This window comes from Salminus brasiliensis, chromosome 14 (assembly GCF_030463535.1).
Source record: "Salminus brasiliensis chromosome 14, fSalBra1.hap2, whole genome shotgun sequence".
Classification (NCBI taxonomy): Eukaryota; Metazoa; Chordata; class Actinopteri; order Characiformes; family Bryconidae; genus Salminus; species Salminus brasiliensis.
Window position 1 is genome coordinate 24,815,730 of NC_132891.1, and position 16,881 is coordinate 24,832,610.

At 42.7% G+C, this 16,881-nt stretch overlaps 2 protein-coding genes across 2 annotated transcripts in view; one reads left to right on the forward strand and one right to left on the reverse strand.

The window, feature by feature from the left end:
- Positions 1–7,148, forward strand: part of tktb (transketolase b) — a 7,717-nt gene extending 569 nt beyond the window's left edge. Inside the window, exons 2-14 of the mRNA XM_072696951.1 lie at positions 1,783–1,900; positions 2,072–2,185; positions 2,313–2,410; positions 2,518–2,709; positions 2,846–2,973; positions 3,096–3,292; positions 3,483–3,647; positions 4,089–4,245; positions 4,605–4,735; positions 4,954–5,037; positions 5,278–5,374; positions 5,555–5,674; positions 6,265–7,148. Of these exons, the coding sequence (XP_072553052.1) occupies positions 1,783–1,900; positions 2,072–2,185; positions 2,313–2,410; positions 2,518–2,709; positions 2,846–2,973; positions 3,096–3,292; positions 3,483–3,647; positions 4,089–4,245; positions 4,605–4,735; positions 4,954–5,037; positions 5,278–5,374; positions 5,555–5,674; positions 6,265–6,437 (1,774 nt within the window). The 3' untranslated portion in view covers positions 6,438–7,148. The remainder of the gene's footprint in view (positions 1–1,782; positions 1,901–2,071; positions 2,186–2,312; positions 2,411–2,517; positions 2,710–2,845; positions 2,974–3,095; positions 3,293–3,482; positions 3,648–4,088; positions 4,246–4,604; positions 4,736–4,953; positions 5,038–5,277; positions 5,375–5,554; positions 5,675–6,264) is intronic.
- Positions 7,149–9,129: 1,981 nt separating this feature from the next.
- tnnc1b (troponin C type 1b (slow)) lies at positions 9,130–11,463 on the reverse strand. The gene is made up of 6 exons (XM_072696710.1): positions 11,438–11,463; positions 10,816–10,846; positions 10,528–10,674; positions 9,768–9,882; positions 9,499–9,635; positions 9,130–9,169 (listed from the first exon to the last, which is right to left on the reverse strand). The coding sequence occupies exons 1-6, from the start codon at positions 11,459–11,461 to the stop codon at positions 9,138–9,140; spliced, it is 486 nt and encodes a 161-aa protein (XP_072552811.1). The 5' UTR covers positions 11,462–11,463; the 3' UTR covers positions 9,130–9,137.
- Positions 11,464–16,881: the final 5,418 nt, after the last annotated feature.

Consider the following 16,881-nt stretch of genomic DNA (forward strand, 5'->3'; position numbering starts at 1 on the left):
TAGTTAGTTAGTTAGTTAACCAGTTATATTCATTTCTGACAGGCGCACATATTTGTAACCTGTGGCTATGCATCATTAGTCCGCTGTAACCGGTAACCCACCATGGCTTTCCATGTGCTGAGGTGAAATTGGCTTACCCGCTATAATTAGCTAGCCTACTTGGCTAGCTGTGCAAGACGCACAAGAAACTGCGTCTTGCGGCCATCCTCAGGTTCAGCTGGACATTTTTTTTTCTTCCATAAACGTGCTTGCTTGCTAGCTGCTAGGCCCGTCCATTCGTTCCTCAGAAGTGCTAGCCCACCATTGCGTAGTGCTCCCTAAACATAATCACGTGCAGGTGTTGGAGGGGGTCTCGTGGTCCACCTTGCTCTATAGGGATGTAGGGAGGACGATCCACGTGGAGCCCTCTGTATCTGATTAGGTTGATTATTAAAGTAGCATAACGATATTAACCTTGTATTCTTTTTAGGTCCAGGAAAGCATTTGGGAATGCTAGTGGAGTCACTTTTTATTAAATGAGCAGATATTTAATCTGAAAGCTTCTTGGATAAAATGTCAAGGAGAACTGATGGCCTTGCCCCAGTGCAGTCGTTTACTGTATTAACCGCTGTATTGGCATGGCCGTCATTTCACAGCAAGGTGATTTAATGAGCTCTGCCCTCTTACAAGGTTCTGTGGTAAATGGGCTTTTTGCTTAGTTAAAAGCTTCTCTAAAGTAAACTGTTTCTGTAGCAAAGTTTGTTCATCAGAGGAACCAGTGTAATGGTAAGTTCCAGCCTATTGTAACTGTCTCTAGTCTCGTCGTTTACAATGAAGTTGCTTCATTCTTTTTGTTTCCTCATTCTTTTTATTGTGTTTTTTCTGTCTGAGCACATTAAGCACACTGTAATCTGACCCTTTACACTTCCTTCAGGCTTCTACCAAGAAAAAAAAGAAGTCTGACCTAGATGAGTGAACTGATTTCATGTAGATCTTTTATGCTTGTACAGACTCTGACGGTTACCTGATTATTTCCTTTGCATTTCAGCGTAATGAAGGCCAGTAGAACACCAGTGGTAATTTTGTTGATGAGCTGCTGTGTAGTCCTAAATCTGGAATGTGTTGTGAAATAACCCCAAAAATGCATGTTCCTGTGAGTGGGTACTTGGGCAATAACCTCACTTTTTTGGATAGGTTATCACTGACAGAGTTGCATGGTTGGTTGCTAAACTGCTCTGACCTTAGAAACGTTGTGGCTTCCTACAGCCTCTTTTGCAACTTGCAAACAAACGGTTGTTTAACATCCACAAATGACTTCTGCATTGGGCAAATTGAAGAGTCAAGAGTGTCCAGCTCATTTTGGCAGATTGCAATATTTCATATAATTTGTTTTTGTCTTTGTGGAGTTCAATTAAATGCTGCTCTTGTGTTGTCCGAACAGCCTGTGGATGGATCTAGTCTGATGTGCATGTGTATTGTGCAGTTAATTTTTCTCACACAAGTACACCACTGTCTAAAGCAGTTAATGGTGAGGGTGGGTTGTGTACATTAACAGAAATGACCCCATTATACTCAGGTTCTGGTGTCTGTGTATATATACCAACTGCCTCTTAAATATAGGAGGCCTGTGCAGTCTCTCCTTAGCGCTATGCTGTTTGGCTATGTCCTAATCAATACACTGATTTTACAATATGTTGAAATTGATAACCAGCATGTGTGTTCGGTGTCTAACGTGGCAGTGTTTGTGCTGATGGTTAATGGTTAATTGGCTGGCTTCTGACTGCAGTGTTCTCCCTTGCGCAGGCACCCCACCTCCTGCTGCAGCGCTGCCGAGCTTATGTCAGTGCTGTTCTTCCACGCCATGCGTTACAAAGCTGAAGACCCCCGCAACGCCTGCAATGACCGCTTCATCATGTCGAAGGTAGGGCTCAGACTCTTGCCCAAAGTGCTGCCATATTGCTGCTGTTTAAGAAGACTGTAGAGATGCATGTACAGACATATACATATATAAGGATTATCAGTCTTTCAGTATACCAGTGTTTTTAATTATTGTATGTAATTCCATTCTTCATGTCCATAACCTCTATCTCAGGGCCATGCTGCTCCCATCCTCTACGCAGCTTGGGCTGAGGCTGGCTATGTGAAGGAGGCTGACCTGCTTAACCTCCGCAAGCTTGATTGTGAACTTGAAGGCCATCCCACTCCTGTGAGTAACAGTGTTCCAGTGTGCACATGTGAAGACACTAATTTAAATATGATGCATTGTTCTGTATGATTAGGGCTTCTTGTATAAAGAATTGCCTTACCTTATGTTCTGTTTGTCTTATTTCCAGAAATTAGCATTTGTGGATGTGGCCACAGGATCACTGGGACAGGGTCTGGGAGCTGCCTGTGGGATGGCCTACACCGGAAAGTACTTTGACAAGTCCAGGTATGACTGAACAACTGAAACGCGCACTGTAATTTAGTTGAGTAGTTTTGCCTTTACTGGTTTTAATGTAGCGGGTTTGTAATGTGACTCTCCCATCCACCATTCAGCTACCGTGTGTACTGTCTGCTGGGAGATGGCGAATGCTCCGAGGGGTCCGTGTGGGAGGCTATGGCTTTTGCATCCCACTATGGCCTGGACAACCTGGTGGCCATCTTGGATGTGAACCGTCTGGGTCAGAGCGAGGCTGCCCCGCTGAAACATGATACAACCGCATTCCAGGAGCGCTGCAAGGCTTTTGGGTGAGAGTCTTCTCTCTCTTCTCTGAAGTTCCCTTTTTGTAGTTTGTCACTTCCTCTTAATTTGAACTGAACATGGCTGTCATGTCCTAAACACATTTGGTACCTTTTTATGATTCAATGTAATTTGCTTTGTCAGCTGGAACACCTATGTGGTGGATGGCCATGATGTGGAGGAGCTTTGTAAGGCTCTCTGGCATGCAGAGCGCTTCAAAGGGAAGCCCACTGCCATTGTTGCCAAAACCTTCAAGGGTAAAGGACTCAAAGGTGAGTCAGTATTTAAATCTGAGTGAGACAATCCTAACTAATGTTTTATATTGTGATGCCATCTTAAAATAATGTACCAGTCTTATCATAATCTAATAGCTACTATGTGCTTCTTTGTCCAGGCATTGAGGATAAAGATAACTGGCACGGCAAGCCCATCTCTAAGGACCTTGTGGATTCTTTGCTTGCTGATCTTCAGGGTCAGATTCAGGCCCCTAATAAACACCTCCAGCCTGAGCTGCCCAGTGAGGATGCAGCTCCTGTAGACCACACTCCAATCCAGCTGCTCTCTGCTCCAGAATACAAGCTTGGAGACAAGGTGATGAGTCACACTGATTTATGGTGTATTGACTCAAACATTATTATTAATGCTTTAGTTTTTCACTCATTATGTAGTATGCATGTTAGTTTGATAGCAGTTACCAACATTTATTTTATATATTCTAAATAAATGTTAAGCGTAAACATGTGTATGTAAAACCAGCATTTTGCTGTTATTCTTGGCACAGATTTCTACCAGGAAAGCCTATGGTGTGGCTCTAAAGAAGATGGGTGATGCCAGTCAGCGAATTGTGGCTCTAGATGGAGATACCAAAAACTCCACATTTTCTGAGACCTTCAAGAAAGCCCACCCTGAGCGTTACATTGAGTGCTTCATTGCTGAGCAGAACATGGTGTGTGAGCCTGTGCTTATTTTTGTTGTCGTTAACACCCTTGTTGAAAATGCTTGGCCCTAGTTATCAGTAATCCGAGAGGTTCATTGTAGGTGAATCTGAAATGGAGTTTGTGGGACGCTGTTGTAAGCTAAGGGTGTGGAGATTGTGCACAAAAGAGCCAACCTCACCCTGTTGAACTATAATCAGCTGCAACTCTGTAATCTCTTACAGTTCAGTCATTGGCTTACTACTTATCACTCAAGTGCTTGCTCAATAGGACATGACTTCAAACAAATCCTCTGTCTGCTAATCACTCCTTTTCAATCAAACACAAGGCCACTCTTCTGCAGCAATATGCAGTCATCTGAGGAGAGAAGCATTTTAGGATGTGCTGCTGAGTAATATGCTGGATCTTTATTGTCTTCAGTGATTCAGTTATTTAATTGTTCTTCTACACAGACAAGCGTGGCAATTGGTTGTGCCACTCGGGACCGCACTATTCCGTTTGCCAGCACGTTTTCTGCCTTCTTTTCCCGTGCCTATGACCAGATCCGTATGGCTGCCATTTCCCAATCCAACGTCAACCTTGTAGGCTCCCACTGCGGTGTCTCTATCGGTAAGACATTTCTATAATATCTCTGTTTTTAACTATACACTACATGTACAAAAAAGGGATGCACCTTTTAATAATTTAATTCAGAAGTTTTAGTTTTCAGTCCCCTTTGCCACATGTGCATAAAATCAAGCGTTTGCAAACGTTAGTGGAGGAGTAGGTTGTTCTAAGGTACTCTGAGTTCCAGTACTGTAATAGCCATTGTACCATTGATGCAACAAGTCGGTCTAAATACATAGAAATGGTGTTGAAAAGTGGAAGTGTTCAGGGACCACAGTAGCTCAGCCACAAAGTGACAGACCATGTTAAGTTAGAGTGGGGTTGGTGAGTGCTGAGTCAATAACTGTTTTTATTGTGCTTAGGTGAAGATGGCCCCTCTCAGATGGCATTGGAGGACCTTGCAATGTTCCGTGCTATCCCAACATGTACAGTGTTCTACCCCAGTGATGGTGTGTCCACTGAGAGAGCTGTGGAGTTGGCAGCAAATACTAAGGTACGTGCCACACATCTGGCTAAATACTTGTGCATTTAAATTCAGTTACTTTTGGCTATATGCTAGTTTTGGAAAGCTGGGTAAATTATAAGGAGAGTTAGATACTGTAACATGTACAGTATGTGGTGGCTTTTTGGTCAGTTCTCTGGGGGGCTGAATTCAAAGTGCACATCTAGCTCTGTGAAACTGATGAGGTTCATTATTACATCCTTTTTCAGGGCATCTGTTTTATCCGGACCAGCCGGCCAGACACAGCAGTCCTTTATGAGTCAGGAGAGAAATTTGAAATCGGCAAGGCCAAGGTGAGTCCCCAAACCAGACTCCTGCTGGTTTTGATGTATATGTTGTAAACATGCATTGAGATCCTCAGGTATGTGCTACATATTCAAGCAGTAGATCTTCGAGTCATTTGACAGCTGAATGTAAAAACTGCTTGGAATACTGTATACACACACCCACAGCCTCCTGTTATAGCATTGTGAATGTGCATGTGTATGTCTGTTTAAAGTGCTTCAGCGTTTAATTCAATGTCTGTCCTGTAGGTGGTGCGCGAGTCTAGCACTGATCAGGTGACTGTGATTGGAGCTGGAGTTACCCTGCATGAGGCCCTCGCTGCACATGACCAACTGGCCAAAGAAGGTTAGAGCGCCCTCTGTTGATGTTTGAGCAAATATAATACTTTTTTATATATATATATATATATATTATTTTTTTTTTTTAATTATTATTATTATTATTATTTTTTTTTTTTGTACATTTCCATGTATAGCCTTCCATGCTATTCAGACAAGCCAGGCACTTAATTCTTTTGTCTTTTAGGTGTGAACATCCGTGTGATTGATCCATTTACCATTAAGCCCCTGGACGCAGCAACTATTGTGGCTAATGCTCGTGCCACTGGAGGCCGAGTGATCACAGTGGAGGATCACTACAAAGAGGGTAAACTGCTTTCTGGTCTTGCTGAGGGTTGTAGAGCAGGGTTTGAGCAAAGCACTCACTGAACTGTGCTGGACAGCAGGGATTTTGGCTTTTTCAGTGGTGTGTGTGAGAATTGTTTTTGTCCATTTCCTCCCATCAAACTGCTATGAAACACTTTATGGCATTAATTTACTGCAGAAGACCACAGTACATTTTTTGGCGCATCTCTCTAGAAGAGCTGAGAAGTGGCATATACATTTTATTTTATTTTTTTATTTTATTTATTTATTTTTTAATTGCCTCCTCTGTCCAGCTACTTTATTTAATGTAAATGTTTTTCAAAATTTTTGGTATTGACAACTCCTTTATTTGCTAAAGATGAACAGTCATTTCTGCAGTTTCAGTTTCATTAGCCTACATCAGCAGACTTTGACACATTTGTGGTGAAGAAATTCTTTTGATGGAAATGTAGCTAATGACTGATTATTGTCCCTGGTGTGACGGGTAGCACACTCAATGCAACATTTTAAGAGTAAATATTGAACTAGATGTGCTTGTTTGCAAAAATGGTAATCAATAAGTGACTGGTCATGTTTCTCTGCTCTGCACAGGTGGTCTGGGAGAGGCTGTGCTGGCAGCAGTAGGGGAGGAGCCAGGCATTGTGGTTCAACGACTGGCCGTTGACCGAGTGCCCCAGAGTGGCAAACCCCAGGAGCTGCTGGACATGTTTGGCATCAGTGCCAAGTGTATTGTCGCCGCTGTCAGACGCACCTTCGCCAACTGAAACTCTGTTTTGAAACCCCACCGTCCTTCAGCTTTCTCCTAGCAACTAGCACTAACCCCTAGAACCCAGCTGCTTCTGTTCTGTAAGAAGTTCTCCCCTGCTTTTGGCACATTATAACTAATAATCTTATAGATTAATTCCCACTTCTCTAAAGTCTTCATATCTCATCATTTTCACATATAAGGCTTTATATGCAGCACCTCTTAAAAGGTTAAGGGTCCAGGTTGTTGCACATTCATTCAACAGATCATGGTCGATTGGCTATTAATTAGCATTTCAATTCTTAATTCCATGCTTATAACTTATGACTGAAGCTTGACTCCATTGGCATTCCAGTTCTTGCATTCCTCCAACATCTTGCTTAAGCTGCTACAACAATCACTTCATTGCTGTTCCTATCCCTGAGTCATTTGTCTGTCCAGAATGAGTACTTAAGCTTGTTAAAAGTGGTTGCAGTTGTTGAATTATTCCCAAATGATGGTGCTTAAACGAGGGTGATGGCGAGGCCTGTGAGTCTCGGCCATTACGTTGCTTGTGTGTAAGCTACTGAGTCATGCCAGAGAGTTGCTTTGGTTGCAGCTGATCTTGTGTAACCCGATGAGATGTACCTGTATGTGCGTCATGTTACTGAAGTATTCAGTCGTTTGTGTGAACCTGTCTCTGGTTTACACTGCCTTTAATATACTGTAATAAACTGAACTGTTCACACAATGTCTGTCTCTTAGATTCACTCAGCAATTCCGTTCAAAGTCTTCTGAAGGTTTCAAGCACATCTGAAGCGGAGAAATGGTCATAGGCTATATTCAGACTTCCAGCCCAAGTCTGTTTTTGGCATGCGTAGATTGTATCCAGATAGTTTGGACAGCCAAAAAAAAACCCACATTACAGCCATGCCAAGTTTCTTCTGGACACTCAAATCTGATTTGATCACTTGCAAATAGTGGAGCGGACAGTCCTTTTACCAAATGTGATGTGAGAAACCATTCTGATCGGCCTGCAGTCTGAACATGGCCATGGAGACGAGAAGCCTGATCAACTGTTGGATAGTTCAACCTGTTGTTTGGGTGCATGACCATAAGCCTGGTTGGCCTCAAGGGGGTGCTACAGCACAAGGCATGCCTGATTCAACTTTCCTATTGATTTGGCAGTATTAGCAGTTGTGCTAGCAGGGAAATCAGCAAACTGTGCTGGACCTACCTAACTGCTAATTTGCATATGTTAAACCTACTTAGCCTCTTTTTCTTTGATCAATCCTTACATGACTGGTGTTCAAGTACTCACAAGAGCATGACCCTCAAAAATGTATGTGTAGACCTTTTTATAAACAATCTGGTCACCATATGCTAATTAATCCTTCTGAATATGAGCAAATTGACTCTAAAATCGACACCTTCATATAGGCCTTGCCCAATTTGGCTGCAACATCCCAGCCTTGTTTGCCTTTTGGGAAAGTGACCCCCTTAGTTATGGTATCCATTAGATTAATAAAGGTAAAGGTGCATGTATTTGTCACTGTACTATGTACAGTGAAATGTGTTCTCTGCATTTAACCCATCTGTGGTAGTGAACACACACACACACACACACACACACACACTAGTGAACTAGGGGCAGTGAGTACACACACACCCAGAGTGGTGGGCAGCTAACTCCAGCGCCCGGGGAGCAGAGAGGGTAAAGGGCCTTGCTCAAGGGCCCAACAGTGGCAGCTTGCTGAATTTGGGAATCAAACACAGAACCCTGTTATCAATAGCCTGGCGCTCTAACCGCTGAGCCACCACTGCCCTAATAGAGGGCTACAACGCTGTTTCTCAGCAACAATACAATTGGAATTGTTTGATGTCTAGACTAGGTGATGCATGCTAATCTTGATAACTACGTAATTGTGGTCAGGTTTCAGCAAGCATTTGTCTGGCTAAACATTGACCAGTCAAGATGAACCTGGACTTTCTAAGCACTTTTTCTGAACCAGTGAAGCTTTAAAAGAATAGCCAATGCTTATCTATACATTTATTTTGTGGTCATTAAAATTTCCTCTATCAAAAAATCCTCATTTACCATTTGTGTGTAATTGCACTTTTTACAATAAGACTGTCCCAATATCCACTGCTGCAATAATTATATATATAAAAAAGGCATCTGTGATCAGTATGGCTCAGGCATAACCAACATTTGCCACAGAAGTTCTTGAAACTACACACTCATACAACAGAAGATCCTAAAATAGCCTGCCAAGTTTAATGCTCATGGGTGTGTAGATAAATGCAGGGTTTTTAGTAACACCCTAATGACTTGATGATTTAGTCTTTTTGTTTGTGCTTGGACCCTGTGTTGCTTTTTGTGGCTGTATTTCTTTAGGTCATATTAATGATGTAATATTTTAGGAATTTCATCAAATGACAAGCAAATGTTACAGAAAGTCAGATTTATTTTTTTTATTTGTCACGAGTTGCTGTTGGTGTTGGCATACAGTGTGCGGGCATATAGTACTGCTTTATAACCAATATATCCTACATAGTCATTCATATTATTTACATGTTATCCTAGCTTTTTTCCCCCCAACATATTTCTGCAATTATGTGGTCTGGATTGAGTAGAGGGAGCTGACTCTGGTAGTGTCCTATGTCTGGGACAGGGAATGATGAGGTGGACAGATGGGGCCGGTGAAGCTGCGTCAAAGTCTTCTGTTAGGCAGAATCTTTACTCAACACCCTTCATGAAGTCCAAAAACTCTGTAGGTTTGAGAGAGAATACAAGAATACATTAGATGAAGTCCCATAAAGTCCCCTTTCCCCACAAACATGCTAATTTAGCTAATTTATTACCTGCATAAAATAAGCCAGCATTACATAATCAGATGAAATCACAGATCACAAACATAAAATTATTACTACAGTCAATTAACAGTTGATAATTGATAAATGTTTAGTTGTGCTATGCTGTCTCCCCTGCAACCTCACCCTCAGTTCAAACACACCATCTTCAGACCAAATTGTATGTAAGAGAATTTTGCCATGACCCCAATTACCAAATTCTGTCAGCAGACTGGGCGAAAACATACCATCGTAGTCAATCTTGCCATCGTTGTTTTTGTCTCCGTCCTTCATGAGCTCCTCAATGTCGTCCTCAGTGATGGCTTCCCCTGTGGATTCCAGCATGTTCTTCAGCTCGTCCAAGTCAATGTAACCGTCTCCATTTCTAAGAGAGAGCAAGACACTTTCTGTCAAGTTTTGTGGACGTAATTGCAAGGCTCGTACGTTGTAAGGCTGGTATTAATTATTGAAGTATGAATGACAGGCCATCATTTTTCATTCTGGAGAGTTTCCTTACTTATCAAACATACGGAAGACCTCTGCAAGCTCCTCTTCCGATTTTCCTTTGCTCTCCTCTTTCATGCAGCGCACCATCATGACCAAGAACTCATCGAAGTCCACTGTCCCGCTGCCTATACACACACACACACACGAACAGCCATGATATCTAAATGGGTTCATATCAGTTCACATCATCTATTGGATTTCCTGACTCGGATCAGTCATCCATCCAGTTCTGCTGTCTTTGGGACTGAAGGAGTCTCAATGGACCTGCTTTGTCTGCTTTAGTGTACAAATATGATAATTAGTGTTGTAACTAATCCAGTCATATAGCTAGGCAAATGTTTGGAAATCCCTGTTTAACTTCATCTGCATGATGTTGCTGTCAGGCAAAAACTTCACAGGAGAAAGAAAAATAATCTTCTTAACTTTCAAAGAAAATCAAAAGAAAAAATGGCAAAAATGGATATAAAAGGTTTTGAGTGACAGTGGTGATATTACACTATACCATAAGAAGCCATAACCTTTGTATTAGTCCCATTTCATACTTTATGTGTTTCCCTAGTTGCACAACTGGCCGTGTTATCTCCAGGTGGTAATATGGCACTCTCTCTGCTCATCCGGCAAAGGCTTTAGGTTGTTAGCTGGTGCGGTTGAACTGGGGACCTGGCGCTTTCCTTAACCTTAAAAATGTGTGAAGCATTGCTAATGCTATGGGGAGCTATGAACGGGGCGGTGGGGTGGGGGGTGGGGGGGGGGTGTAATGACTGACATACCGTCCTCATCTACTTCGTCCACCATCTCCTGCAGCTCTTCTTGAGTGGGGTTCTGGCCCAGCATCCTCATCACCTTCCCCAGCTCCTTAGTGCTGATGCAGCCGTCCTCAGCATCCTGCACGAAGATGTCAAAAGCAGCGCGGAACTCTGCCAGAGACACATTCACACACACAGACGAGGCATGACTTGACAGCACTTCAGAGTGGGGTTGTCATGACAGCAGGACTAAACAGAGATGCAGGCTTGTAACACTTCATCTATAGATAGAGAGTGACAGGGAGGGCTTACCATTTTTCTGTTCCTCTGTTAAGTTCTCAACCTGTTACATGGAGGAAAGAGAAACAGCTGAAGGCCCAGGAAGTAATCGGATATGTCGTGACAAGATGTCATTCCACGGATACTGACCAGGTTCTATTCTTTACACATAAAAGTTAGCGATTTTATTTTTGACACCCATGTTAACACCCAGCCAGCAGACACCGGATACTCTCGCTGTTGTTAATCCCAGTAACCGCTGTCCTCCTGACCCTTCAATCATTCATCAGCCATTGTAGGCTATATTTAGCATCATTAGCAGGTTTAAACTAACTGATGTGTGTTGAGCAGATTTTCAATTTCACATTAGCTAAAGACGCAAACACAAAACCCGCTGACCCTCCCTCTTTCTGTCCCCATAGAGTGATTTAACCTTGAGTGCTTGGTAGCACAACACTCTCGCAACCTACACAAGTTCATACTTGGCTATGGAAATGCACTTTTGAGGTCATTTTTTAAAGAAAGCAGGTAGAAGTGGATGTTCCTGTGCTCCTTTCAGATGGATTCTCAACCCATCAAAGTTCTCCGACTATATTATCACCATCTCTTACTCCATAAATCCATAATCCCTTCTAGAAATGGAATCGGTGCTTACCGCTGCCTTATACACATCATCCATGGCTGTCCTGAGTTGAAGCTCGCTTCTTCAGAGACTTACTGCAGGTAATCCAGAGCTCCTTGCAGCACGGTGGATACAGGACAAAGAGTTGCAGGGCCACCTTCCCCGGCCTTTATGGCTGGAATGAGTGGCTCAGAAAAGACAAAGCCTGCTGTCACTCCCCTTTCCTATCTGAGAGAGAGAGAGGGGGGGGGGTAGAAAAAGAAAGGGGGCAAGAGAGAATGGGCTAAGGGATGGAATAGGCTATAAATAGGGGAAGAATGTCAGAGACAACAGGCAGGAGAGCATGAGTTATGACAATAAGTCCTTGGCGCTGCTCCCTCTGGCCATCCAGCCAGCAGGACCATATCAAGCTCTAAACTTAACCGCTGGTCACCTGCATTTGCCAATCACTGTTAGAAGAGCATCAGGCCTCTGCTGTAGGCAAGGCCAATAGACACGAGCACAAAGGGAAATGGCCATAAACAGTCAGGCCTTTGTCAAACTGCTACGGCACTGTTATTTTCACACCTGTTGGCAGTCTATTAATTCAGGCTTGAGCAGCTTTGGGATTTGTTAAAAGTGGCCTGGCCTTTAGAAACTCTTCGGTCCAGTTTATGGAAGCTCATGTGGAAGTTGTCTCCCCACTGTTTTCTATTGTTAATTTAGAAACGTTTGTTTGTAATTGTTTAATTGGATAATTTCCAACTGCAGTAATATGTGTTCTTAGGTTATTTCTACCTCTTGAACTCTGGGCTCATTATTATTCAGTTATGAATTCTAACATAGAAACTATTATCAATTCCAAAAAAAATTGGAAACTGTTTAGTTTAGCATATTGTCCCACAAGGTTCTATTTTAGGGGCTTTTAAACTGATGTTTAATATGACAGCAATGAATCTGTCTGTCTGTTTATTCTTTATATATCTATCCAACTCCTTTTCTACTTCTTTCTGGCCAGGGTCGCGGTGGGTCCAGAGCCTAATCGGAATAATTGGGAACACCCCCGAACAGGACACCAGTCTTCTATCTATGTATTTATCTATCCATCTATCTATCTATCATATATCTATCTATATGTCTCTCTTTCTCACACTTTCCCTCCCCTCCCTTGCTTTTTTTCAGTGTCACTGTGTCACGCTAGGATAGCTGAAGTAGGGCAGAGTTGGGTGAAGGCTGCAGGACTGACGGCATAACACATACACGCACACACACACAGCTGCTGTGGGTCCCTTTTGACCTTAAGAAGCAAAGGCCATGTAGTTCTGAGCTCTGCACTAAAACAAGCTCCAGAGTGGCCCCATAAAGTGTATTACGCTACCCACAGCAGTTCCAAACCCCAAACGCAAAAAACAAAACAAAAAACAGTGCCGTAAATGATAGATTATCTAACATTACAAGCTCCTCTCACCCCCCCAGACTGACAACTGAGCCAGTGACCTCATATTTATCTTATCTGGCCCAGAATATTAGCAGAGAGCTGACAATAGCAGGTAGCTTTTGTTCTTGCTTTCCACACCCAGCACCCACCAGCCGCAGCCACCTCCCAGTGAGAACATGTCACAGCTGAGGAGTGGGCCAGGGGCAGGGGGGTTATACTGGGAAAACAGACAAGTGGAGACAGAAGGGAAGGGTTTGGACAGTCAGTCCACCGGGGCGAGACTACACTGATGATTCAGTTTGGACAAGAGTCTGGGTGGTTTGTCAAATAGTTTGTCTTGTCCTGGTGTCTTCACCTGTGTTTGTTTGGAGAGTCGCTCAGGTTCATCCATCTGTACACACCCTCACAGGAGCACAGATGCAGCATTGCTCACATGGGGAGGCGCTATTTACTTAGCCTCACCAACGGCTAAGTTGAGACAAAACAGAAAAGCCATCTACATAAAACTCGGCCTACAGTGTTTGTGTTCTCCTATTTGGAAAAGAGCTTAAATTAAACCGAGATTTAAGGCATCATTTCCAGCAAACCCAGGAGGTGAACCCTGCTATGGTAAATAATCCATTATTTGTACAGTTTGGGGCTATATTTGGTTGCTTGTTAAACCATCCAAATGAACTCTAGTCAACTCACCTCGTCTTTATTTCTCTAGACTTTTGAGCATGTATACCTTAATAAAATAATAATAATAATTATAAAATAACAATTATTCAAATAAAGGTCAATTAAAGAACATGTGAAGGGTTTAGTTGCAAAACACATTATTAGTGCCATAGAGTTTGTGTAAATCAAAGTTATGTAGCTTTGGTCAGGGCAGAAAATGCCCAGATGCAATTTTGCAGCGATCTGAGCTTCCCTTCTGCAGACAGATGCACAGGAAAAGCCACAGTCACAAGGCCTGGTGAAGCACATCCCCCACAAACATTAAAAACTCTTCTTTTCTACTACAGTTTAACCTCGTCACAGCTTTAAGGCTTGAAAGGCTTTTGCTAGTGTCCATTTATTTTGGAGGCATAAATATAATAAGTGTATTTCACTATAATGTCAAGACTGTTACGTAACAGTTTGGGGGGTTTGTAATTGGTGAGTTTTACAGCTCCGTTTCAGCTATGCCAAATATTCAAGCTCCAAACTCTCATTTTTCAACTGTGCCAAGGTAAATACAATTTCCATGTAAGGGAACCTTAACGCTATTTTTGTCATTTTAAGCTGATTTTTATTTATTTTTTCCAGTTTCAGAAAGTTTTTAGAGACATATTTTTCCAGACCCAGGAGGCACCTGATCTGAAAAAGGAGAGGTCCAGATCCTGCATTCCATTTGAACTGGGATCCCGGATTTTTCTAGTCACAAGTAGGACAATTTTAAGGGAAACACCGGTCAGATTTTCCTACTCGGAAAGTCGGGAAAGCCTTACCAACCCAGAATTCAAAAATAATTTAGATAAGATTATTAATTTTGTCCTTAAAATATGTTTTTATTGTAACTGTTACCAATATCCCAAATCAATATGAACGGACAGACTATGCTGGGTCTTTCTACTGCTGTACATTTTTCCTTCTCACACACCAAATCTCTGTAAGGTAAGTAATGTTAGCACTCAAACAGGGTCGGGTTTCTTCACTGTATGTTTAGGAAAGCTGGCTGCTCTGCGGAACGCCACCTAGGCTGGGGGAGATTGTGAAAATCATATAGCTGCTATATCAACATGTATAGGTGTTATCCGTGTTGTAGCCAGTGTTGCTCCAGCAAACATTAAGGAGTCACAGGACTATCTCTCACTCTACAGTGATTCTTTGTGGTCAGCATTGCCCTAGGTGGTGACCCCCAGAGTATGTGTGTGTTTGTGTGACCTTATACTCCTTGTCATATCATTTAACTCTCTTTAGCCCGTTGGACCCTGAATGCCAGCCCACGCTTCAGTTCTTCACTCTTATAACTACATTACTGTCATAACTGACATCAGGTTCATAGGCCCCAAAATAGATCCTGGTGGCACTCCATATGATCTATTGTAAACCACACTGTTACCAAATAATTCACAGTAGTTTCTGCATTAGGATTAATAAATTAATAATAAATCTAGGGTTCAACAGGAAATACTATACCATAATGCTTGTCTTCTGAGCAGCTTTTGAGAAATGTACGCATTCAAGTACAGTGCTAGATTCTTATCTTCAGATCAAAGCTAGTTTTGGTCTAAAAAGGACTAAACACTCTGTTCACCGCCACCCCCCAAAAAAAACACTAGTCTAGGATTAAGCGTAATCTGGTGCTGGGAGACTGGCCAATATCATCAAAACTCTACTAGACGGCAGGAAATTACACATATCATTTCATATTCATAGCCATTCTAATTACACTCAATTATGGAGTATTTTCAGCTGTGGATATGTATAGCAGCGGATAGCTGGAGAAGGGAAGCTGTGTGTCTGTGAGGAGCTGTGGAAGGGAGACACTCCATTTGTACGTCTGTCTCCCTCTGTTTATCTTCAGAGTTAGACAGCACTGTCTTTCTTTTTGGCCAGTGTCTTCCTCCTTTTCGGACGTTTGTGCTAATGGCCTCGTGCCAGGCAGGAATATGTTGAGGGGGCGAGACAGGCGCTGGAAGAGCCAGTCCGTCCGCTCCCCTGTTTTACACTTGTTTTTCATATCTGCCCCATTTGTCCATCTCAAGTGTAATAAGGTGTGAACACTGTGTCATTCTGGCATGCACTGTATTCCTAACACCTCAGCATCGCTGTCAGCAATGCCACAATCTCTCTCTCTATCTCTCTCAGTTCACTGCCTCTGTTTCTCTTTCTACTACTGCCTCCGTTTCTCTCTCTTTTGTCTATTGTCTTTCTCTTATACTGCCTCTTTCTCTCTCTCGCCACAGCTACTGCCTCTATCTCTCTTCTACTGCTTTTCTCTCTAACTCTTTTTGCCCCTATTTTTCTTGCATCGTCCTTTTACGATTTCTTTTTATTACTCCACTGCCTCTCTTTTTGTCTCTCTTTATTACTGCCTCTCATACTGCCTCTTTCTCTCTTTAACTCCCACCCCTCTACCTCTCTCTCTCATACTGTCTCTAATGCCTTTCTCCTAATGTGTCCCTCTATTTCTGCCTCTATCATACTGTTTCTCTCCCACTGCCTCTTTTTCCTGCTGTCTCTCTCTATTAATGCCGATCTCACCTAAACTCTCTCCTACTGTCTCTCTCTCTGATTGCCTTTCTTAAAATGCCTCTCTCTTACATCTTTTTCACTCTCTGTCTCCTTTTCCTTTTCTACTTCTTTCTTTCTCCTACTCTCTCTCTCCTACAATGTCTCTATCCTACTGCCTCTCTTTTCTACTGGCTCTCTCTTTTTTTTTTTTTACTGCCTCTCCCTCTCCTACCCTTCTCTTGCCTACTGTCTTCCTCCCACTGCCTCTTTCTCCTACTATCTCTATCATGCTGTCTCTCTCCTACTGTCTCCTTTCTAATGCCTTTCTCCTAATGTATCCCTCTATTACTGCCTCTATCATACTGTCTCTCTCCCACTGCCTCTTTCTCCTGCTGTCTCTCTGTTATTGCCAATCTCACCTAAACTCTCCTACTGTCTCCTTTCTAATGCCTTTCTCCTACTGTGTCCCTCTATTACTGCCTCTATCATACGATCTCCCTCCCACTGCCTCTTTCTCCTGCTGTCTCTCTCTATTATTGCCAATCTCACCTAAACTCTCCTACTGTCTCCTTTCCAATGCCTTTCTCCTAATGTATCTCTCTATTACTGCCTCTATCATACGATCTCCCTCCCACTGCCTCTTTCTCCTGCTCTCTCTCCTAACTCTCTCCTACTGTCTCCTTCCCAATGCCTTTCTCCTACTGTTTCTCATAACTGTCTCTCTCCTACTGTCTCCTTCCCACTACCTCTCTTTCCTACTGTCTCCCCCCTACTATCTCTTTCTCGATTACATCCTCTCTCTTACTGGCTTTCTCTCCTACTACCTCTCCTATTTCTCTCTTTATTACTGCCTCTTTCT